General features: G+C 40.2%; 1 protein-coding gene and 1 long non-coding RNA gene across 2 annotated transcripts; both read left to right on the top strand.

Annotated features, from left to right (window-relative positions):
• Window positions 1-6,805: 6,805 nt before the first annotated feature.
• Window positions 6,806-20,879, top strand: LOC107806090 (uncharacterized). The gene is made up of 3 exons (XR_001652581.2): window positions 6,806-7,122; window positions 8,273-8,352; window positions 20,692-20,879. It is a non-coding gene; the product is annotated as an uncharacterized LOC107806090 (long non-coding RNA).
• Window positions 20,880-21,536: 657 nt separating this feature from the next.
• Window positions 21,537-24,294, top strand: LOC142166962 (uncharacterized). The gene is made up of 4 exons (XM_075227024.1): window positions 21,537-22,601; window positions 22,719-22,775; window positions 23,531-23,722; window positions 23,824-24,294. The coding sequence occupies exons 1-4, from the start codon at window positions 21,537-21,539 to the stop codon at window positions 24,292-24,294; spliced, it is 1,785 nt and encodes a 594-aa protein (XP_075083125.1).
• Window positions 24,295-25,623: the final 1,329 nt, after the last annotated feature.

Genomic DNA, 25,623 nt, shown 5'->3' with positions numbered 1-25,623 from the left:
ATGCGAACCCAGTTCCCCTTAAGTGATTTTTGCATCTACGATGGTATTTCCGCTGGTGCGGTTGAAGGCTCGCAGAAGCAAGATCTCTGGCAGAAAAAGGGCTAAGTGCGAGGGTTTGATTTCATTCTTTATTTTTTGACTTGAGAGCTCGGGATTTGGTGACTTTTCGAGGGATTTTCAGAGGAAGCTTTGGGGTAATGATTCCTAACTCGTTTTTGGTTGTATCCTATTAATCTATAGTTATCTTCTCCATTTAATTTTGAATTTGGGGTTGAAAATTTGGGGAAAAGTTGAGAAAAGTTCTTAGGCCGAATTTTGAGATTTTGGATCGAGATTTTGGTATCAGATTTGAGTAATTTTGGTATGAGTGAAGTCATGAGTGAATGAGTTTTCATATTTTGTGACTTTTACCCGATTCTGAGGCGTGGGCCCAGAAAGACTTTTTGGGGCGAGGTAAGTGGCTTGCCTAACCTTGTGTGGGAGAAATCCCCTTAGGATTTGGTACTGTCGTGATATGTGAGCGTCGTGTACGTGAGGTGACGAGTACGTACACAGGCTATTTGTTGAAAAATCCGATTTATTTTATTGAGTAGTAACATATTTTTCCTTTAATTTGAGTTATACCGTTTAAATGAGTATTAGTCTGTTTTTATTCTTGATTGAGCTATTTCAACATGCGTAATTATCCTGATTAGCCTGATGTCGCATGTCTACGTGCTTTAACTACTTATTTGAACTCTGTGAAGCACGCCTAGTTGATTTTTCTCTTTTTCTTTGTTCTTTATCAGTCTTAATTGTAGAATTCTTGCTGTTAACTATGGTATTTATCGGTTGAGCTGTGTGTTTACTTTTGAGACTACGAGACGGTTACTCGAAAGTTTTCCCTGCATATTTATTTTGAGACTACGAGGCAGTTTCTCGGGAGTTCTCCCTGCATATTTACTTTTGAGACTACAAGGCGGTTCCTAGGGAGTTATCCCTGCACATTTACTTTTGAGACTACGAGGCGGTTCCTCGGGAGTTCTCCCTGTATATTTACTTTTGAGACTATGAGGCGGTACCTCGGGAGTTTTTCCTGCATATTTATTTTGGGACTACGAGACGGTATCTCGGGAGATCCCCTGTTGTTTACCCCTGTGTGTTGTACTGTTATATCGCTGTGTTTTCTTTTTGTTAAATTCCAGTCTCTTATTATTATGTTATATTTTTCTGCTTTATTTATTATATATCAGTGGGCCTGACCTGACCTCGTCACTACTCTACCTAGGTTAGGCTTGGCACTTACTGGGTACCGTTGTGGTGTACTCATGCTACTCTTCTGCACATGTTTCTGTGTGCAGATCCAGGTGCTTCTTATCAGCCCCTCTACTAGCTGAGAGTGCTTGTTGTTGTACGGAGACTTAAAAGTACATCTGTCGCGTCCGCAGACCTCGGAGTCCCCATCTATTCTCTCCTGTGTCATTTACCTTCTGTGCTTCTTTTGTTAGACTCTGGTATATAGAGTTACTAGTTTCCTTCTATAGCTTGTGACTTATGATGTTTCGGATTTTGGGAAGACTGTGTATTATAGAGTATTGGTTATTGTACATGCCGAGCAGCATTGTTATTAGTTATTTAGTTATCCACTGATGTTAGTTGCCAAGTTTTACTTTCGTTTTTGTTATATTCCGCAATTTGTTAGGCTTACCTAGTCGTAGAGATTAGGTGCCGTCACGACGTTATACGGAGGGAGTTTGGGTCGTGACAATATAGTTTTCTATTACTACGGAAATTTAACTTAACTTTATCTTGTATTTCTCAAAATTATTTCATTGTTTAAATTTGTTTATTATTTATCTTTTATTATATAAATACATACAATGCCGAGCATATACTTTAAGCTGGCTGTGCCACTATCTTCATGCTTGAACTAAATACATACAATGCAAAAAGCAACAAAATTAAGTGGTACTTTCATCATCTTATTTCTGGCTCCAGAAAAAATAATGTATTATCATTGAGCATATGTTTGTAGAATCAAAGCAATAAGCAGAAACTCCAGAAAATGAATCGAGCAGTATGATATAAATACCTTCTCATCCTGCAGTAACATCTCCAATTAAAATGGATTGTCTGTCTTTTCGCGATCTGGAACCATCCATAATCACACGACACGAACCTTTAAATTTCATAGCATCTTTGTACCGGATATATCATTGATGAGGTCGGTTTTCGTATACATTTTTTTGAAGGAAGTAATGGTTTTTTCTATATAATGTATACTTTAAAGGTTGAAGTTGTAATGTATTATAGGGTTATATTTCAAAAATAATGTAGTATTCTTGGTAGTATTTATAAAGTAGAGGACATTTTATTAGGGTTTAGAGTCTATCGTTAAGGGTGTCTTCAATCATTAATGACCTTTCCTTTGGCAGAGAACTTTTGAATAAATTCAAAGCTTGATTGTTTTTTATTTTGGAATGACTCTTGGTCACAATATGCTTTTCCAAATATGCCTCGTGATTATTGCATGATTATTCACTTTCCAAGTATATTTCTTGATCAGCCCTGTCATGCATCCATGATTTCCTCACTATGAAGGAAATTATGCATATTCTTTGTCATATAATATAATTTTATTCCTTATATGGTAATATTTGAACTGCAAATATTTTAAGTAACACGTTGTCATATACAGTTCTAATCTCAATATTTAATTTAAAAAGTTAAAAAAACACGACAGTTCTAATCTCAATATTTAATTTAAAAAGTTAAAAAAAAACGACTGTGTCTACAGTACTAAGATTATAAATCAAGATATTCATAAAACTCCAAAACTCATTATTATTCTAATACTACATTTAAGTTCTCCCTTTTCCCCCTTTTTAATCGTTTCATCCCTAGATTTATCTTTGATATCTTACCATGATTAATTATGTGAGAAATCGTATTGGACATTATTAAAAGAATGTCAATTAATAATTTTTTGAAAAGTTTTAGATTTTGTCCTAAAAATAACAAATGTTTTGTTCTCATTATGCCACTTGGCTTAACCTCATGCTTCACTACCTTCTTTTTAATATAATATAGATATAATATAGACTAGTGATCAAATACACAGACACCTAAAATTGTCTTGAATTTTCACCTAGACACTTCAACAAAAGGTGTTTCCTATTGAACACTTAATTTATGTTCAAATTCTTTCAATTAGACACATGATGCTGATGTGGTACAGTATGTGCCCCACACCCATTTTATGAGCGGGAGACTAAAAAATTCTTCTTCTTTTTTAAATAGACAAAATGACCTCTTGGCCACTTAAATTTGCACCCAATTACCAACCCGGTAACAAAACTTACAATTTTCACATTTGAACACCTCAACTTGACGGAATAAATACTAAAAATACATCCAACCGCGCATGTATATCAATTGCGTTGACATGTCAAACACGTCATATGCTAGACCATTTACTGATTGACATGTGTTATTTGTGGGTCTCACTTTTAAAATTAATTTATCAAAATTTTATTTTATTTTTTTTACTTTCTTCTCCACTCAAACACATCCCCCCTCCCCCCTCCCCCCAAACCAGTAAAAGAAGATATTGCTGGAAAAGCCTCCGACCAAACCCCAAATCCAAGAAATTAGTCAGCTTCCTTCATCCCTTTTTTATTTCTCTTCTTATTTCTGTTAAATTCAATTAGGGATAGAATTTTTGAGTTTTGACTGCCAGAAAACTCCAATGGCCGCCACCTTCAGTTCGCTGACGACCAACCACATGGACCACCACAAAACTACACCAGAATGCTCTCCCACTCTGAAGCCATCGTTGATTTGCTTTTCGAATTCCAAAATTAATTTTTTCTTTGTTTTTCCCTATTTTGAAAATTGGCATGCAAGTTTTGGATTCTTAATTTCCCTCTCAACTATATTCTTAACTTTCAGTGGAAGAATATCTTGAGAGAAAATTGAAGGGTGCTTAGTGACAGTAAAACTATTGGGGTTGATTTGGAAGTAAGAGGAAGAAAATGGATGTACTGGTTTAGGGGTTGGAGGACAATGGTCGAGGAAGAAGGGGGAAAGGGTGTACAGGTAAAGAAAGCGATGGGATGGGGGCATTTCTTTCTTTCTTTCTTTTTCATTTATTATTTTTTCCTCATTGTAAAAATTTTTTAATCAAAAATTACTATACTCACGCACGCTCACATATGTACGAGTTTAGGTGTTCAAATAGAAAAGTTGTAAGTTACTTTACCGGGACGATAATCCGGTGCAAGTTTAAGTGACCCGGAGGTCGTTAAATATATTTTTTCTTTCTCTTTCTCTCCCCTACCCTTCCTCTTCCTCCTCTGTTAGGATATTAGATAAAAGGCTGACTATTTGAGCTATTTGTGTAACTTAGGTCCACGTTTGTATTAAGTCCATAATTTTGCATTAGTTGGTCCACCGGGTCAGGCCCACTATTTTTATTAGAGACTCTTATTTTATTGGACAGACTTTACACTTCTCAGATAGAGAAAAAATTAGATTCTCTCGAACCTTCTCTCAAACCCATGAACCTTACTTTACATTTTATCAATTTTTCTGTAAATCTCAATTTTTAATTTGGTATCAGAGCGTAGATTCTGGTAGATCGTCTCATTATCTTTCGATCGATGTTACCCTCTTTAGTTTTCGTCGAGCTTTTCGTTTGGACTGCGTTCACATTGGATTAGGGTTTTCTTTGGGTGATTCCTCTTGATTATCGTCTGTTTCTGCTGGTTTTCACTACTTCTCTCAATTGTTTAATGTACCTGGGTCGATTTGCTCATTTGCTTCGAGCTAGGTTTTTCTCGTCGGTGTTCGCTGCGTCGCCGGAACTTTGTTCTCAAGGCTGTTCTCTTTTCGGTTGCAAAAGAGGAAAGTAAACCAGTTCTATTTTCATATTTCATCAATTTGTTTTGCTGAATTGCTTATTGTTCCTTGTTGCTATATTTTCTCTCAATGACGAATGATAATCCTGTAATTACACCTTCTTCTTCTTCTGCTACATCTCGTACTGTATTTTATGAAGATGATTTTACACATTCATGTCATCCATTATATGTACATCCGTCAGATGTGCTGGGAACCTCTTTGGTCTCTAGTCCATTTGATGGAAGTTGCTATGGTAGCTGGAGGAGAAACATCTTGGTTACTCTCTCTATTCATAACAAGCTTGATTTTATCAATGGCACCTCTACTAGGCCTCTTCCAGGATCTCTTCTGGTACACCAGTGACAACGGTGTAATGATCTTGTGGTCTCATGGTTGATTAATTTCCTATCAAAAGAAATATCTCGTAGTGTAGAATATTCTGAATATGCTAAAGATATTTAGTGTTAATTGGAGGAGAGGTATGGTAAGGCTGATGGGGCAAGATTTTTTGAACTAAAGATAGAATTAGCATATATCTCTCAAGGGTCTTTAGACATAGCTTCTTATTTTAATAAAATCAAACAACTCTGGGCTGAAATAGCTTCTTATAAGGTCAGGGTTTGCACTGTGTGGGGGTAAGGCTGCTGAGGATGAAGAGCAGAAGGTTTATCAGTTCCTTATGGGCCTGAATGATACCTACTTGCAAAATTACAGCAACAGTTTAATGATGAAACCACTTCCATCTGTTGGGAATGTGTACAACATCTTATTGTCTGATGGGAAGCAGAGGTAGGTGTCTTCTGCCTCCCAATTTTCCACACTCTGCTTCATTCAATGTTGGGACTTCTAAGCCATCATTTCCTTCCAAGGTTTCCTTTGAGGCTCCCAGGTCTTCTGTCATATGCAAATATTGCAAGAAACCTGGGCATCCTAAAGATAAATGCTATAAATTGCATGGATATCCTCCCAATTTAACAAAGGAGACCTCCCCCTCGCAGAACTGCTGGATATGTTGAGCTTGAATCCTCTGGTGGCTCTTCTGTGCCTTGTGGTTCTGATGGTCCTGTTGAGAATGAATAGTCCTCTGTCATACCTTACCTTACCAAGGATCAATACTCTCAACTGATGATCTTCTTACAACAATCCCATATCTCTTCTTCCCCACATTCTCCACCTCTCCTGGCTTCTGTTAACTTTGCTGGTAAGCTCATGCCTTATGAGGGTGTTTCTTATGGAGCTTGTATGTTGTCTAGTGTGAATGACATTGTTTGGATAATAGATTCTGGAGATACTGATCACATGACTTCTATTAGGAGTTTACTCTTTGATATAATCACTCTTCCTATTCCTTACCTTGTGTCTCTTCCAAATGGGTATAAAGTGAAGGTTACCAATGTTGGCTCTTTAGCCTTATTTCCTGATTTAATCCTTCATAATGTTCTTTACATCCTTAGTTTTAAACATTATCTCGTATCTGTCCACAAGCTTTTGTCTCATTGTGATGATATTGTACAGTTTACCAAGTCTGCTTGCACTTTCCAGGGCTCTTCAGTGAAGAAGCCGGTGGTACTTGGTAGACTGGACAATGGACTTTACAAGCCGTTCCACCATGCTACTTCTCTTGTTGAATCTGTTGATGTCAATTCTTGTTCTTCTGTTGCTTCACTACAATAAATTTGGCCTAAGGCCACACTTACTTTGGGCAACGCTTGAAAAGTGTTATCAAAGGTATCTATAGAAATATTTTTAAAGGGTGACCTTTGTTGATAGCTTTTGGCTACGGTTTTTAAGCCACTCTTAATAAGCGTTCTTTTTAAGTGATAAGGCAACGCAATTTAAGCGTTGCCAAATCACAAAGTAATTGACAACGCTTATTCATTCATGTGGCAACGCTTTCAGAGTGTGCTAAGCTTATATTCTAAAAGCAACACTTTCCAAGTGTGCTCTAAAATAACCCAAAAAAATATTTTCCTCCCCCCACAAAATTCCCCCCTTTATTGCTTTTAGTGAAATATTCAAATATTTTCCCCATTTTGAAAAAGCAAATCAGGTGCTATGACCATCCTTTCGAAATCGTTCGTTAAGTTTGTCTCTTCGACTCTTCGAAACCTCCGCCAATTTTTGAAATCTCCATCGACACCACCTTTGTGAGTTTCTTCAGGCTTCTAGAAGTTTTACCTCCACAAGGGATACAGGGCCACTCAAGTTCAAGGAACCGATCCTTCACGCACTTTCGCAGAGGTAATCGATACTGATAAACCCTATAAGCTTTCCTTCTTTTGGGAATTCAACCTTTCTGGTTTCTCACTCATCAGAAAGTTTTTTTTGGTTCTTGTTTTGTTTGCTCTTATTTTGGTTGTTTAAGGAATAATAAGGCATCAGGTAATACGACATTATTTTTAGGTCTTATTAGTTTTCTGGGTCTTGTATGTTCATTCTTATATCGGTAGTGAAATATTAGATCATTTTATTCTTTGTTGCTATATAACTTTATTGTTGAATTCCTATTTCATTTTATTTATTAATTTTTGAGTGTTTCAAGTGCTATTGGATAAGAAGGGGTGACTTACCAACTATCTAATGAACTTTCTCTTCGCCATGCCTTTTTATTCTTGGTTGAAGAAGCTGGACACAAATTAAAAATAGTTCTTCACTTTGTAGTTTATTAATCTCCTTTCTTATTAAGGATAAAATAATACCATCTAAAGTTTGAAAATGAGGAGTCCAATTTGGTAAAGTTATTATTATTATTATTTTTTTGAAATTTTGGTAATTAATGTGAAGTTTTATAACATCTTGGCCAAGTTTGAAAAGAAAGAGGCAAGTTGGTGAAGATCTCTTGATGTCCATGAACTTCAAAAAAGATGCTATGAAGAAAAGAATTATGCAAGTTGGTAAAGATCTTATCTGCATTTTGTTTGGTACGAGTTTTGAATGTTCATAATGTCACATATACATACACCATATTGATCTTTATTTCACACTTGACTGATTGGTTGTAATTTGGGTAGAGTGACATCAGATGTGCTTGCTTTTGCTTACTATTTTTCGGCCTGCTAAAATATTTTCATTGACCAAGAGGTCAACCAGGCATTTATAGCTGTAATGTTCTCAATTGTTTTAATGCTTGAGATTAGTTTGAGCGAAAGAATTTCAAAGATGTGAAACTGCTATGTTAAACGTATATAGGATTTCTGAGCTTTCACTGATATCAGTAATTTATAATCAAAATATTTTCTTGTTTTTGTATGGGGAGCATCTTGATGGTTAGGATATATTAACTCTATCAACTGTTTCACTAGCTTTCACTGTGTTTGCTTGCCTTAAGTCTGTTGTTTCTTTACTTGAATTCTTGGCTGAAATGTTATGTTTATATATTTTTTGTGTGCAGGTTAGATCATTTTATAGCTGAGTATTGTAAATTCTACCTAGCTTACCTAGTACCTACACCCTCCAACGCTACTATTACAGGTAAAAACTCTGTAATAGTGAAAATTGGTCACTGGATTTTTAACCTCTTACATGCGTTGAATCATCTCCATGACTATCCGTTCATTATTTTTTTCAATGAACTCTTGTGTTTGGATTTGCTTAGAAATACATGTTGTATTGTAAGGATACTAGGCAACTATACTGGAATTTACTAGGAAGTATTTATATCTTGTGACATATAATTAGGTGCATTTGAAAATTTTGTTCTGTTGACTTATTGACTGAAGTGAACTTTCCTTTTTAGAGAAGAAGTTCACTTACCGAATTTGTCTATTAATATACAATAGTTAAACACAAGAAAGCAACAGAGTCATACTAGACTAGTAATTGAAGAATTTCAAAATATTCTGCCAATGGAAAGAATACATAAATATTTTAGTAACAGAAAGAATTTCTAATATGTTGGTTTTAGGAACAAGTATCATATTCAACTCTAGAGAGAATGTGACTAGATGTCTAGATGATTAGAAAACAGAAAGGCCAATAAAACATGATTATTGTCCATAGGTTCTGTTATTGAATCATTACAACATAAAGATTACACTTTGATCTCATGAATACTGTAACATATATAGATTTTCTTCTATTTTTGCAATTTATTTTAGTCCTTTATATGTATATCTCATACTCATATCTGATAGTATTGTAATTGTTGTCATTTTAAAGTAGTGTGTGCTTTTGTACGTGGACAAGAATGTGTTCAAGTCATTTGTGGTATCTAGCCCTTGGAAAAAATACACATAGTATGTTGCTATATTGGTGTTATAATTTGTATCATGTATTATATTATCTTCATTTTTCATCTTTTTATGCATATCTTGCTCAGTGCTGGTATATATGAACTATTTTGTCATCTTTTAGATGCTGCCACTTTTGCTTGGAAGTAGTAGCTTCATATTTCATACCAAATCTTATGTGAAACTTGATAATCTTGTGGCGGTAGTTGATAGCGAAGAGTGCATGGGCTGTGAGGCCAGCATCTTCCATGTTTCTCTGGATCAACTCGTCGTTCGATTCTTGAAAATGTATTTTTTGATTGTTTAAGATACCATGGTACACCGCATGTTTTAGGTTAATTTTTGATAGCGGAGGGGCAAATTTGACTGTTTTTCCCTGTTTGGATGAAGGGTTAGACACCATTTGTTTGGAATTATATTGAGAAGTGCTTAGAGATATAGTTCGATATTCTGGAAAAATTAGTAGCTAGGGGAAAACATGTTTAAGATACATAGAGTAGTATTATTATAAGCTAACGTTGAGAAAAAAATGATCAAGTTGAATTGGGAGAAATGAATAGATAACCCATCTGGTAATGTGAGAAAGAGTAAGATTTCCATTTAAGAAAAGTGATTCAAGTTACTTTCCAAAAAAAGGAATCTAATCAGGTTGAATTAGGAGAAATAAAGAGTAAGTTGAAAATTGAAAGTGTGAACGATTAACTAATTGATTGATTTTTTTATCCATTACATATTTCATAATACATAGTTTATGAGTTATACCTTTTCTCACGTTCTCATTAAATATATAAAATTTATTTGTGTATTTAGCTTTCTCGTCAAACCCATTATTTCTGGGATCTGTCATGACCCAAAACCTAACCCGTCATGATGACACCTATCATGATACTAGGCAAGCCGACCTTTCCAAAATCCTTTCAAAATTTAACAGAAATGAATTAAGACATTTAAAATAACTGGAGTTTTTCATAAAAATGGGGGTATAACCGAAATAAAATATAAGTGCAGAAACATAGCCAGACATCGGGGTGTCACTAAGTCATGAGCATCTAATAACCAATCTAGAAACAGAGTCTACTACATTATGTGCCAAATGCCAATACAAGATAGAAAAGATAATAAGAAAGGAGAAACAAGAACTGCGGACGCCGGCAACTACCTCGTAAGTCTCCGATAATCAGTCCGCGCACGAACATAGCGACAGCCAGAACCGTACACACCTGGATCTGCACATGAAGTGCAGGGTATAGTATGAGTACAACCAACTCAGCAAGTAACAGAATTAAATAAGGAACTGAGAAGCAGTAACGAACTATAGTAATACAAATCATTTCAAAAGTTTTCAGTAAAGAGTGAACATGCTTTCAAATCCGGTGGTATAAGTCAAATCAGTTCGAGCCCAAGTTAAACAGATATGAATCTTCCATAAATTTCACAACATCATATAGCAACTGAGTGCAATAATAAATAAAAGCAAGTACAGCCTCTCAAGGCAGCGATCCCTCAACTTATCTCATCAGTTCATACTCTAGGCTTTCAGTCCTCAATACACACTCTCAATAGGTACCTACGCTCACTGGGGGTGTACAGACTCCGGAGGGGCTCCTTCGAGCCCAAGCGCTATATCGTTGCGGAGTGCAGCCTGACCCAATCATATAAGTATCCATAAGGCTCGTTGCGGCGTACAACCCAATCCACAGTCTATAAATAGCCATAAGACTTGTTGCGGCGTGCAACTCGATCCATATATCCTCACATAGTTCACAGCTCGGCACTCAGGCCCTATCTCAGTCACTAACCGCTCCAGCCCCTCGGGCTCACAGAATATCATAATAATCGACCTAAACAAAGAATACAACTAGTATCAACAAGAAATGAGAGGGAACAGAGATATAACACACAAGTAAGACCGTGACTGAGTATAAGACATCAATTAGCAGTTAATTCCACAAGTATACGACCGTTGCGGGTCCCAACAGTGATATCATAAGGCCTAAGCATGGTTTCTAACATGAAAGGCAGTCAATTGCTCAAAGGCAAGGAAAAACAAGTGATAACAATGGCTATTTGACTTTACAGTCTCACGGGACGGATCAAGTCACAATCCCTCACGGTGTACGCTCACACGCCCGTCACCTAGCATGTGCGCCACCTCCAAATCTTCACATTATACCAATTCTCGGGTTTCATACCCTCAAAACCAGATTTAAAACTGTTACTTACACTAAACAACGCAAAATCCTACTCCACAATGTCGTTTCCCCTCGAATCAATCTACAAACGCTCTGAATCTAGCCACAAGCAGTACGATATAATTAATATAGGCTAAAAGAATCAATTCCACAAGAAAAATACGAAATTATAAGCCAAAATCCAAAATAGGTTTAAACCCGGCCCATGTCTCGAAATCCGATAAAAGTCACAAAACCTGAAAGCCCATTCACTCATGAGTCTAAACATACTAAATTCATCAAAATCCGACATCATTTGGTCCTCCAAATCCCCAAAATCCACTCTCCAATTCTCAAGCCCTAAACCCCCAAATTTCACTTCAAAATCTCGCTAATTAGGTGGGAAAATCAGTAGAAAATCAAGATTTATGATAAAAAATAAGTACAAGAAGCTTACCTCAATAATCCCCTCGAAAATCTTCGCCAAAATCGCCTCAGTCCGAGTCTCAAATGGTGAAATAAAACTAAAATCGCGAACCCTTGCTTTTAAACCTTCTGGCCAGAGTTTTCTCATCTGCGGACCCACTGTCGCATCCGCGATGACGCACCTGCGGAAAATCCATCGCATGTGCGGATTCCACTTAAAATCCCAGATTCCGCTCCTGCGGCTACAAGACCGCATCTTCGCCTATCGCAGGTGCGGGAATCCATCGCACCTACGGCCATCCTTCGCACTTACGCCCAGCTGCCCGCATCTGTGACCCTCGCAGGTGCGGGAAAATCTTCGCACCCGCGGCTCCTACCCAGCTCCTTCTTGGCTGCATCTGAGCCTTCTTCGCTTCTGCGGACTCGCACCTACGGTTCCTACTCCGCAGGTGCGGTTACACCAGTAGCAGCTGCTTCAGCTGCATTTCCTTAACTCCCATCAAGCCGTTAACCACCCGAAATCACCCCGAGGCCTCCGGGACCTGAACCGATCATACCAACAAGTCATATAACCCTATGCAAATTTAGTCGAATCTTCGAATCACTCAAGACAACATCAAAACACCAATTACACCCGGATTCAAGCCTAAAGAACTTCTAAATTTCCAAATTCTACAAACGACGCCAAAACTTACCAAACCACGTCCGATTGACCTCAAATTTTGCAAACAAGTCATATTCAACATTACGGACCTATTCCAACTTCCGAATCGGAATCCGACCCCGATATCAAAAAGTCAACCCCCCGGTCAAACTTCTCAAAAATTCGACTTTCGCCATTTCAAGCCTAAATTAGCTACATACCTCAAATTCACAGTCCGGACACGCTCCTAAGTCCAAAATTACCCAACGGAGCTAACGGAACCTACAGAACTCCATTCCGGAGTCGTCTTCATGCAATTCCGACTACGATCAAAATTCTGAGACTTAAGCTTTCATATTAGGGACTAAGTGTCCCAAAATACTCCGAAACCAAAACAAGACCTCCCGGTAAGTCACATAAGCAGAAACAACAACAACAACAACAACCCAGTATAATCCCACTAGTGGGGTCTGGGGAGGGTAGTGTGTAAGCAGACCTTACCCCTACCATGAGATAGAGAGGCTGTTTCCAATAGACCCTCGGCATCCTTCCCTCCAAGAACTCCCCACCTTGATCTTGGGGTGACTCGAACTCACAACCTCTTGGTTGGAAGTGAGCAGAAACAGATATGGGGAAAATAGTAAAATAGGGGATCGGGACTAATATACTCAAAACGACCGGCCGGGTCGTTACATCCTCCCCCTCTTAAAATAATCGTTCGTCCTCGAACGAGCATAGAGATATACCTTAAGTGGTGAAAAGATGAGGATAACGACTGCACATATCATGCTCAGTCTCCCAAGTCGCCTGCTCGACTGGCTGGTCCCTCCACTGAACCTTCGCAGAAGCATAATTCTTTGACCTCAGCTTTCGAACATGCCTATCCAAGATCGACATCGGCTCCTCAACATAAGATAAATCCTTGTCCAACTGGACTGAGCTGAAATCCAGCACCTGAGACGGATCGCCGTGATATTTTCGGAGCATAAAAACATGGAATACTGGGTGAAATCCCGCTAGACTGGGAGGTAGCAAGCTCATAAGCAACCTCCCCAATTCTCCCAACACCTCAAAGGGACCAATGAACCTTGGGCTCAGCTTGCCTTTCTTCCCGAACCTCATAACGCCCTTCATAGGAGAAACTCGGAGCAAGACCCGCTCCCCAACCATGAATGCAACATCGCGAACCTTCCGATCCGCATAACTCTCCTGTCTGGACTGGGCTGTGCGTAGTCTATCCTGAAACCCAATAGTGACCTCCTTAGCATCACCGTTCTGGACCGTGTCCTTAAGGACAAGCAGATAGGGGTCATCATACTGACGCTCCCTGATACGATCATAAAGAGAAGACCGAGAGACCACACAAGCCAATACTCGACTCGGATCAGAAACATCCAATCTAACAAACTGGCTAGCTAAGGCCTGAACATCCAATGCCAGTGGCCTCTCTATTGCTGGAAGATATGCTAAGCTCTCCAAACTCTCCGCTCGGCGACTCAAAGGCATTGGCCTTCTCGGGATGTTACAAAATGGTAATATCATAGTCCTTAAGAAGCTCCAACCACCTCCGCTGACGCAAGTTAAGATCCTTTTGTTTGAACAGATGTTGCAAACTCCGATGATCAGTGTAAATCTCACAATGGACCCCGTACAAATATTGCCGCCAAATCTTCAAGGAGTGAACAATAGCTGCTAACTCAAGGTCGTGGACAGGATAGTTCTTCTTATGGGGCTTCAACTGGCGCGAAGCATAAGCAATCACTCTTCCCTCCTGCGTCAGAATACACCCAATGCCGATCCGCGTGGCATCACAATACACTGTGTAAGAACCAGAAGCTGATGGTAGAACTAGAACTGGAGTCGTAGTCAAAGCAGTCTTGAGCTTCTGAAAGCTCTCCTCGCACTCCTCCGGCCATCTAAAAGGAACACTCTTTTGGGTCAATTTAGTCAAGGGCGATGCGATAAATGAGAAGCCCTCCACAAAACGGCGGTAATAACCAGCCAAACCGAGAAAACTCCGAATCTCCATGGCTGAGGACAGTCTGGGCCAACTCTGGACCGCCTCTATCTTCTTCGGGTCTACCTGAATACCCTCACTGGACACCACGTGTTCCAAGAACGCCACTAAACTGAGCCAAAACTCACACTTGGAGAACTTTGCATAAAGCTTCTCCTCCCTCAACCGTTGTAACACAATCCTCCTGACTATGAGAGTACACCGAGATATCATCAATAAAAACAATAACGAATGAGTCAAGATAAGGCTGAAACATACTGTTCATCAAATGCATGAACGTTGCTGGGGCGTTGGTCAGCCCAAAAGACATCACAAGGAACTCATAATGGCCATATCGGGTTCTGAAAGCTGTCTTAAGAATATCTGAGTCCCGAATCGTCAGCTGGTGATACCCTGACCTCAAATCAATCTTGGAGAACACCCTCGCTCCCCGAAGCTGGTCAAACAAATCATCAATACGCGGCAATGGATACTTGTTCTTGATTGTGACCTTGTTCAACTGCCTGTAATCAATGCACATTCTCATAGTACCATCCTTCTTCTTAACAAATAGAATTGGTGCACCCCAAGGTGACACGCTAGGCCGAATAAACCCCTTATCAAGGAGTTCCTGAAGCTATTCCTTCAACTCCTTCAACTCCGCCGGTGCCATACGATACAGTGGAATAGAAATGGGCTGAGTGCCCGGCACCAAATCAATACCGAAATCAATATCCCTGTCGGGCGGCATGCCTGGCAGGTCTGCAGGAAACACATCCGGAAAATCTCGCACCACAGGAACAAAATCAATAGCAGGGGTCTCTGCACTAACATCCCTCACAAAGGCCAGATAAGATAGACAACCCTTCTCAACCATCCGATGAGCCTTCAAGTATGAAATCACTCTACTGGGAACATAGTCTATAGAGCCTCTCTACTCAACCCTTGACAACCCCGGCATCGCCAACGTCACGGTCTTAGCAGGACAATCTAGAACAACATGACATGGAGACAACCAATCCATACCTAAAATCACGTCAAAATCAACCATACTAAGCAACAAGAGATCCACTTTAGTTTCCAGACTCCCAATAGTCACTACACATGACCGATATACACGGTCCACAATAATAGTATCGCCCACTGGAGTGATACATGAACAGATGCAACTAGAGACTCATCGGGCGTAACCAGATAATGAGCAAAATACGAGGACACATATGAATAAGTGGAACTAGGGTCATATAATACAGAGGCATCTCTATGGCAAACTGAGACAATACCTGTAATCACAGCATCCGAAGCAATAGCATCTAGTCTGGCAGAAAGAGCATAGAAACGGGCCTAGCCACCCCTGATCAGCCTCCCCCTCTCGGGCGGTCCCTAGCTGACTGGGATCCATCCCGAGCTGGCTGATCGGGTGGTGAAGAAATTAGTGCTAATGTCATAGACTGGCTCCTCTGCTGAGCCGGACCTCCCGTAAGGTGGGGGCAATATCTCCTGGTGGGGACAATATCTCCACACTCAAAGAAATTCCCCGGTGCTGGTGCTAGGGATTGAAGGGAGCCCCGAGCACCGGGATAACTGGTAGAAGGATCTGGCATAGACGAGCCCTAACCCGATGGAGCACGGGACAAACTCTGAGATGGGAGAGCACTGAGAGATGAATGGATCTGCTGATAACTGTGTGAACCATGGCCAGATGATGCACCATGGTGGACTGGGCGAGCCGTCTGAGCATGTCTGAAAGGATGACCCCTACCGTGGTAGAACTGCCCCCAGAAGGAACACTGCTAAATCCACCCTGTCCACGAGGCCTCTTGGCCTCCCTCTCAACCCTCTCCTGACTGTGAACCATCTCAATCTAACGCGTAATGTCGACAACCTCATCAAAAGTAGCACCAGACACTCTTTCTCTGGTCATAATCGCAGCTGTAAAGTGAGGCCATCTATAAACCTCCTAATCCTCTCCCTGTTTGTGGGAACCAACCTCCTAATCCTCTCCCTGTTTGTGGGAACCAACCAGATAGCATGATGGGCCAACTCTAAAAATCTCATCTCATACTGCGTCACAGACATATCACCCTGATGAAGCTGCTCGAACTGCCTGCGCAGCTCCTCTCTGCGGGACTGAGGCATGAACTTCTCCAGGAATAGATCGGAGAACTGCTACCAGGTAAGGGGTGCTGCGCCGACTGGCCTACGCCTCTCGTAAGCCTCCCACCAACTAAAGGCAACCCCAGAGAACTGAAAAGTAGTGAACGAGACCCCACTGGTCTCTAAAATACCTACTGTATGGAGTATCCTCTAACACCTGTCCAAGAAGCCATGTGCATCCTCTCCCTCGGTACCATTGAAAGATGGAGGCTGGAGTCTCCCAAACCTCTCCAATCGACGGTGCTCATCATCAGGCATGACGAGAACCACATAGTCCTGAGCAGCTACAACCGGCTGGGCTGGTGGTGCCCCCGGTATCTGGAATCCCTATACCACCTGCTCTGGTGTGCGGGCGGCGGGTGTCTAAGCACCTCCCCCGGCCTGAGAAGTGGTTGCTGCGGACGGAACAGAAACCACCTGAGCAAGACTGGTACATGCGGTTAAAATCTGAGCTAAGGCCTCCTGAAGCCCTAGAATCACAATAGACACAGGTGGTGCCTGAGCTGGTACATCAACAACTGGAATCTGGTCCTGATATGGGGCAACCAGTGGATTTGCAGGTACTACCCCAGCTGCTGTGCGGGCTCCAACTCTTCCCCTACCACGACCTCGGCCTCTCGCGGCCCTGACTGGTGGTACGAGTCCTCATCATCTGTGAGAGAATGAAACAACAGATGTTTAGTTACTAGAATCAACAGATTCGCACGACAAGAATTCAAGAATGTGGAGTTTCCTAAGGGTTCTGCAGCCTCTAGAAGATTAGTACAGACGTCTTCGTACCGATCCACAAGACTCCACTAAACCTGCTCATGACTCGTGAGACCTATGTAACCTAGGCTCTAATACCAACTTGTCACGACCCAAAACCTAACCCGTCGTGATAACGCCTATCATGATAATAGGCAAGCCGACCTTTCCAAAATACTTTCAAAATTTAACAGAAATAAATTAAGACATTTAAAATAATCGGAGTTTTTTTTATAAAAATGGGGGTATAACCCAAATAAAACATAAGTGCAGAAAAATAGCCCGACATCGGGGTGTCACTAAGTCATGAGCATCTAATAATCATTCTAGAAATAGAGTCTACTACATTATGTGCCAAATGCCAATACAAGATAGAAAAGATAATAAGAAAGGAGAAACAAGAACTGCGGACGCCGGCAACTACCTCTTAAGTCTTCGATAATCAGCCCGCCCACGAACTCAGTGACCGCCAGAACCGTACACACCTGGATCTGCACATGAAGTACAGGGTGTAGTATGAGTACAACCAACTCATCAAGTAACAGAATTAAATAAGGAACTGAGAAGCAGTAACGAACTATAATAATACATATCATTTCAAAAGTTTTCAGTAAAGAGTGAACATGCTTTCAAATCCGGTGGTATAAGTCAAATCAGTTCGAGCCCAAGTAAAACAGATATGAATCTTCCAAAAATTTCACAACAACATCAGATAGCAACTGAGTGCAACAATAAATAAAAGCAAGTACATCCTCTCAAGGCAGCGGTCCCTCAACTCATCTCATCAGCTGATACTCTCAGCTCTCAGCCCTCAATACACACTCTCAATAGGTATCTCCGCTCACTGGGGGTGTACAAACTCCGGAGGGGCTCCTTCCAGCCCAAGCGCTATATCGCTGCGGGGTGCAGCCCGACCCAATCATATAAGTAGACATAAGGCTCATTGCGGCATGAAACCCGATCCACAGTCCATAAATAGCCAGAAGGCTTGTTGCGGCGTGCAACCCGATCTATATACTCTCACATATTTCACAGCTTGGCACTCAGGCCTTATCTCAGTCACTAACCGCTCCAGCCCCTCAGGCTCACAGACTATCAAAATAATCGGCCCAAACAGAGAATACAACAAGTATCAACAAGAAATGAGAGGGAACAGAGATATAACACACAAGTAAGACCGTGACTGAGTACAAGACAATAATTAGCAGTCAATTCCACAAGTATACGACAGTTGCGGGTCCCAACAGTGATATCATAAGGCCTAAGCATGGTTTCTAATATGAAAGGCAGTCAATTGCTCAAAGGCAAGGAAAAACAAGTGATAACAATGGCTATTCGACTTTACAGTCTCACGGGACGGACCAAGTAACAATCCCTCATGGTACACGCTCACACGCCCGTCACCGAGCATGTGCGTCACCTCCAAATATTCACATTATACCAATTCTCGGGTTTCATACCATCAAAACTAGATTTAAAACTGTTAATTACCTCAAACCACGCAAAATCCTACTTCGCAATGCCTTTGCCCCTCGAATCAATCTCCAAACGCTCCGAATCTAGCCACAAGCAGTACGATATAATTAATATAGGCTAAAAGAATAAATTTCACAAGAAAAACACGACATTATAAGCCAAAATCCGAAATAGGCTCAAACCCGGCCCTCGGGCCCACGTCTCGAAATTCGATAAAAGTTACAAAACCCGAAAGCCCATTAACTCATGAGCCTAAACATACTAAATTCATCAAAATCTGACATCATTTGGTCCTCCAAATCTCCAAAATCCACTCTCCAATTCTCAAGCCCTAAACCCCCAAATTTCACTTCAAAATCTCGCTAATTAGGTGGAAAAATCAGTGAGGAATCAAGATTTATGATAAAAAACGAGTACAAGAAGCTTACCGCAATAATTCCCTCGAAAAGTTTCTCCAAAATCGCCTAAGTCCGAGTCTCAAATGGTGAAATAAGACTAAAATCGCGAACCCTTGCTTTTAAACCTTCTGCCCAGACTTTTTGCATCTACGAACCCACTATCGCATCTGCGACGCCGCACCTACGGAAAATCCATCGCAGGTACGGATTCCACTTAAAATCCTAGATTCCTCTCCTACGGCTACAAGACCACATCTCCGCCTATCGCAGGTGCGGGAATCCATCGCACCTGCGGCCATCCTTCGCACCTATGCCCAGCTGCCCGCATCTGCGACCCTCGCAGGTGCGGGAAAATCTTCGCACTTGCGTCTCCTACCCAGCTCCTTCTTGGCCGCATTTGTGGCTCCTTCTTCGCTTCTGCGGACTCGCACCTGCGGTTCCCATTCCGCAGGTGCGGTTACACCAGTAGCAGCAGCTTCAGCTGCATTTCCTTAACTCCCATCAAGCCGTTAACCACCTGAAATCACCTCGAAGCCTCCAGGACCTCAACCAATCATACCAACAAATCATATAACCCCATGCGAACTTAGTCGAACCTTCGAATCTCTCAAGACAACATCCAAACACCAATTACACCCGGATTCAAGCCTAAAGAACTTCTAAATTTCTAAATTCCACAAATGACAACGAAACCTACCAAACCATGTCAGATTGACCTCAAATTTTGCACACAAGTCATATTCAACATTACAGACCTATTCCAACTTCTGAAATCGGAATCCGATCCTGATATTAAAAAGTCAACCCCCCGTCATACTTCCCAAAAATTTGACTTTCGCCATTTCAAGCATAAATTAGCTACATACCTCAAATTCACAGTCCGGACATGATCCCAAGTCTAAAATCACCCAACGGAACCTACGGAACTCCATTCCGGAGTCGTCTTCACGCAATTCCGACTACAGTCAAAATCCTGAGACTTAAACTTCCGTTTTAGGGACTAAGTGTCCCATAACACTCCGAAACCAAAACAAGACCTCCCGACAAGTCACATAAGCCGAAACAGATACGGGGAAAACAGTAAAATAGGGGATCGGGGCTAATACACTCAAAACGACCGACCGGGTCATTACAGAATCTTTCTTTATGTGTAAGAACATCAATGTATCAGGCTATCAGCTAGTAATCTGGATGTCTTTCTATAAGGAACATGATCAAGTGAATGTACATTTGCCTTCTTATATTGGACATGACTGATTGAAATTTGAATGTATCATTCTTTTTCTCCTTCTATTTCCTGATATGTATTTTTCACATAAGCACAAAGAAAGTGTTGATGACAATTCAAAAATACAACTAATTGAAATACTGATGAATATTGGAGAAATAGTATAGCCTACCCTTACTAGCTTGGATGACTTAAGCTTTCTATTTATAGCAGACATTTGTTCTTAGAATAGTGCTGTGTATTTAAATTTTCAAGGGGAAAACTCTACCACATTGCTCTAAGTTTGCACTTGCATGTTTTAATTTCTATCTAATTACTACTTTCATTTTGAATATGTAGGAAAGTTTTGGTGAGCAAATTGGAAATGGCAGCCAAGAGACAATTTGATCTGTTTGAGTTTAATGATGAAGACTTTGGACAATGATTTTTTTTATTCCTGATACTATAATAATATATTTGATTTTGCAAGGCTAGCAATTTGCTTTATTCGTTGATGTATTACACAAGAGATTTATTCATTTTTTGAAGTTCATTACAAATATATGCATTTGAATTATTTTCTTGTTATCTTCTAGTTATTTGAGTGCTTGAGATCTTCATACTTAAATGTGATTATCAAATATATATTTTAAAAAACTTAAATATTATATCGAATATAGCTTTTATATATATATATATATATATATATATATATATATATATATATATATCATGTAGCATAGGGATTGACAAATTTATGGCCTATATAGTAGCAAAAGCCACGCTTCAAAGGTGTTCTTTTAAGAACTACGCTTAACAAGTGTGGCCTAAAGAGTAACAAAGACCACACTGTTAATATGTTGCCGTACTACATGAAAAGCGTTGCCATAGAGGGAATTCTAAGGTAACACTTGCAAAGCGTTGCCTTAGGGCAAAAGTTAGGCTAGTTTAGGCCACCCTGAAAAAGCGTTGCCATAGGTCGGAAAGTGTGACCTTTGATCAAAGGCCACACTTTTTGATGGTTTAGGCCACACTTTTTAGGTGTGGTTAAAGGCTTAAAATGTTGTAGTGCTTGTTCTGTACGTGTAGTTTCTAGTATTATTGCTATTGATATTTCATCTGTAAATACCATGGTTGATTCCAATAAAATGAATAAATCTGATATTGTTTAGCATTATAGACTTGGACATATTCCCTTTTCCAAAATGAAACTTATTTTTGGTCTTGATGGTGGACTATCATCTAAACAGTCTTTCACCTGTACCATTTGCCCATTAGCGAGACAGACTAGGCTCCCTTTTCCTGATAGTTCTATTCAGTCCACTCACTCTTTCCAACTTATACATATAGATACTTGGAGTTCCTATTCCACTCCTACTCATTCTGGTTTTAAATACTTTCTTACTATAGTAGATGACTATACCAGGGCTACCTGGACATATTTGATGGGGGCAAAGAGCAATGCTTTTGATTTGTTAAAAGCTTTTATCTTTATGGTTGAAACACAGTTTCAAACTAAAGTTCAAACTGTAAGAAATGATAATGACTTAGAGTTAGGTTCCGGTTCTTTTGGTTCTCTTTTCTTTTCTGAGAAGGGGATCATTCATCAAACTTCTTATCCCCATACTCCTCAACAAAATGGTGTAGTTGAAAGAAAATATATGAATTTGCTAGAAATTGCCAGGGCTCTCTTATTTCAGTCTCACCTTCCCATTATATTCTGGGGTGATTGTCTTCTTACTACTACTTATCTGATCAATAGATTTCCTTCTCCCTTCTCAATCACAAGAGTCCTTATGAATTACTATTTGGGAAGGCTCCTTTTTATTCTCATCTCAGGTCTTTTGGCTGCCTTTGCTACTCAACATAGGTCCATCCCATGTGTGTGTATTGGCTACCTCTTTGGCAAAAGGGTTTATAAACTTTATAATTTGTCCACTAAATCCTGCTTTGTCTCTAGAGATGTGATTTTTCATGAGCGCATCTTTCCTTTCTCTAAATCCTCTGTTTGCTCATGTCCAGCTATACCTTCTTCCTTTGTTCCTGGTCAATATTCTGATGATTCCCACTCTTCTCTTTCTTCTCCTGTTCCTGATCCTTCTCCCCAGTCTTCTCTCACCCCTACTCCTCCTTCTCCTCCCTCAAGTTCCCCTGGTTTCAATGTTTCTTCTTTTTCTAGCTCCATTCCCCCTTCTGTTCTCCATTTTTCTCCTCCTCCACTTAGAAGATCTGGCAGACCTCATATTGTTCCTGCTTATCTTCAGGATTATGTATGTCCTACCCTTCTTTCCTCTGCATCTCTTCATGCCCCTTCTAGTTCTGAGTCTGTTTCCTTCAATGCAACCACTACTCAACTCCACATTCCTGAGCCTTACACTTACTCTTAGGATGCTGCTATCCCTGAGTGGCAGGATGTCATGAGAAAGGAGTTTGAGGCTTTGAAGGTTAATAGAACTTGGGATATTGTTGAGTTACCTACTGGTAAAAAGCCTATAAGATGCAAATAGGTATATAAGGTGAAATATAAAGCTTATAGGAGTTTGGAAAGGTATAAGGCCAGGTTGGTTGTTAGGGGTGATACTTAGGTTAAGGGGGTTGATTTTCATGAAACGTTTTCTCGATGAGTAGGTCTTTATGAAGGTGCCTCCTGGTTTTTCTGTTCCTCCTTCTTGCCTTCTTCTGCTCCTTTAGTTTGCAAGATGCTTAAGTCCCTCTATGGTTTGAGACAGACCTCCAGACAATGGTATGATTACTCACTGTTTACTAGGGGTTCTGGGACTTCTTTGGTCATTTTAGCTGTGTATGTGGATGATATCATCCTAACTGGGACTGAATTATGTGAGATTTCCTTCTTAGAAGCCTTTCTGGATGCATAGTTTAGAATCAAGGACCTTGATTCTCTTAATTATTTTCTGGGGATTGAGGTTCTCTATTCTGATTCTGGATTATTATTTTTTGGCAAATTATACTACTAAGCAGGCTGCCTAGTAGTTATTATATTAATAATAAAAGAAAAACCACAATGAAAGAGTACAAGTAAGGGGGGCAAAAGCTACATTAGTGATGTCTCTATGCCTTGGCTATGTAATCATCCATCTGCGCCTCCATTACCTTAAGATTGTAGCCTTTATTGGCTCCTGACATAGTCTCACGAGGGCGAATGATCTCATAGCCTTTTGGATATTTTCCAAAGGTGTAGGACATAAGCAAACACCAATGCGCTAGACCTTACATTACAATTCCTAATGTTCTCCTTCATCAAAAGAAGTTTGTTCTTGACTTAGTGGATTCTTTTGCTTCTTCTGCTATTGTTTGTCCTCTTGCTATTAATGAGAAACGAAAGGCTTCTGTTGGTATGCCTTTGACCAAGCCTGAAGAGTATAGGTGTTTGGTGGGTAAGTTGAATTTCTTGACCCATACAAGGATGATATTAGCTTTGCAGTTCAACATCTCAGCCAGTTCTTGCAGGCTCCTTGTATTCCCCATATGCAGGTTGCTTTACACTTGTTGAGGTATTTGAAGGGCAGTTTTGTGTTTGGTCTTTTCTTCAGTAATTCATCTGATCTTTCCTTGAAGGTCTATTGTGATAGTGACTGGGCTTCTTGTGCTGATAGCCGACGATCTGTGACTGGTTTCTGTGTTTTCCTTGGTGATTCCTTGGTGAGCCGGAAATTTAAGAAGCATCCTGTGGTCTCTTTTTCCTCTGCTGAAACTGAGTACAGGGCCATAAGTAAAGCTGCAGCTGAGGTCACTTGGCTTTCAAGGTTGTTCTCTGATTTTTATCTTCCTTCTTCTTCTCACATTCCCTTATATTGTGACAATCAGGCAGCCTTGTACATTGCACGCAACCTAGTATTTCATGAGCGGACTAAGCATATAGAGCTGAACCGTCATTTCGTCACAGGTAAAATTGGTGATGGGTGGATCAGCTTGGGCCATGTCTCCAGTGATGCTCAAGTTTAAAATGTGCAACTTAAGCAATAGAGGTGACAGGGGGCGTTAAAATAAAGAGGTTATTGGGAAACGTGTCAGGCTAATAGAAGGGAAACAAATTTGAAAGAGAAAAGCAATAAAATTAACAAGACAAGACAAGATTTACGTGGTTCGGCAATTTTGCCTACTCTACGGCCACACAAAGAATAACTCTTTATTAATTGAAGAGAGAAAGAAGAAGTTGAGGGGTGATTTTCAAATGAAAATGCATACCCCTTTTATAGGAATTTGAATGCCCAGCCGAGGTAAGCGCTTACATCATAGGAATGCCAATGTAAGTGCTTATATCATACGAATGCCGATATAAGCGCATACATCATAAGAATGCCGATGTAAGCGCTTACATCATAGGAATGCCAATGTAAGTGCTTATATCATACGAATGCCGATACAAGCGCATACATCATAAGAATGCCGATGTAAGCGCTTACATCATAAGTTCATCTCTTTTTTATTTTTCTTTCTTTTGTTTTGTCCATTTTTCTTTCTTTCACATACAACAACAGGTTTGCTACTATCAATCTCCCCCTCAAACATATGTTACATCAAGAAAGAAATTAAAATAAAGATTTGCTATTCTCTGGTGGCGCCTTCACCCTATCAGTCTTGAAGGCAAACTGAGGCAGTGCACAACCTCAATTTGTCAACACCGACAACTTTGGTCAACATGTCTGACGGGTTCTTTGATCCTGGTATCTTCTGCAGGGAAAGAGTTTCTTCACTTATCAACTCTCAGATATTATGATACCTCAACTGGATATGCTTCAATCTTGCATGAAACACTGGATTCTTGGCAAGATGAATTGCACTCTGGCTATCGCTAAAAAGCTCACAATTGTCATGCTCTTTACCTACCTTTTTAAGAAAATTCTTGAGCCAAATCATCATTTTTCCAGCTTCTGAGATTTCCATATACTCTGCTTCAGTGGTAGATAGAGCAACACTTTTCTGAAGTCTAGACATTCAGCTAACAGCAGTACCACCCAAGGTGAATATATAGCCTGTGGTACTTTTTCGACTATCCAGATCACCGCCTAAATTTGCATCAGCAAAACCTTGTAAGATAATATTGCTCCTTTTAAACCAAAGTGCCATACCTGAGGTGCCTTTGAGATATCGCAATATCCATTTTACATCTTCCCAATACTCCTTTCCTGGATTTGACATATATCTACTGACAACTCCAACTGCATGGGCTATGTCAAGTCTAGTGCAAACCATAACATACATCAAACTTCTTGCTGCTGAAGTATATGGAACTTTGGACATGTATTTCCTTTTTTCATCTTTCTTAGGTGA

This window comes from Nicotiana tabacum, chromosome 2 (assembly GCF_000715075.1).
Source record: "Nicotiana tabacum cultivar K326 chromosome 2, ASM71507v2, whole genome shotgun sequence".
In the NCBI taxonomy this organism is placed as follows: domain Eukaryota; kingdom Viridiplantae; phylum Streptophyta; class Magnoliopsida; order Solanales; family Solanaceae; genus Nicotiana; species Nicotiana tabacum.
The sequence above is the reverse complement of the archived record's forward strand: the minus strand, read 5'-3'. Positions and strand labels throughout refer to the sequence as shown.

Excerpts from the sequence above, each read along its gene's own strand:
- LOC142166962 (XM_075227024.1), top strand. The coding sequence starts at position 21,537 with ATGAAACTTATTTTTGGTCTTGATGGTGGACTATCATCTAAACAGTCT. Across the intron at positions 22,602-22,718 it reads CTGCTTATCTTCAGGATTAT|GATGCTGCTATCCCTGAGTG; the intron begins GTATGTCCTACC and ends ACTTACTCTTAG. Across the intron at positions 22,776-23,530 it reads AGGAGTTTGAGGCTTTGAAG|GACATAAGCAAACACCAATG; the intron begins GTTAATAGAACT and ends CCAAAGGTGTAG.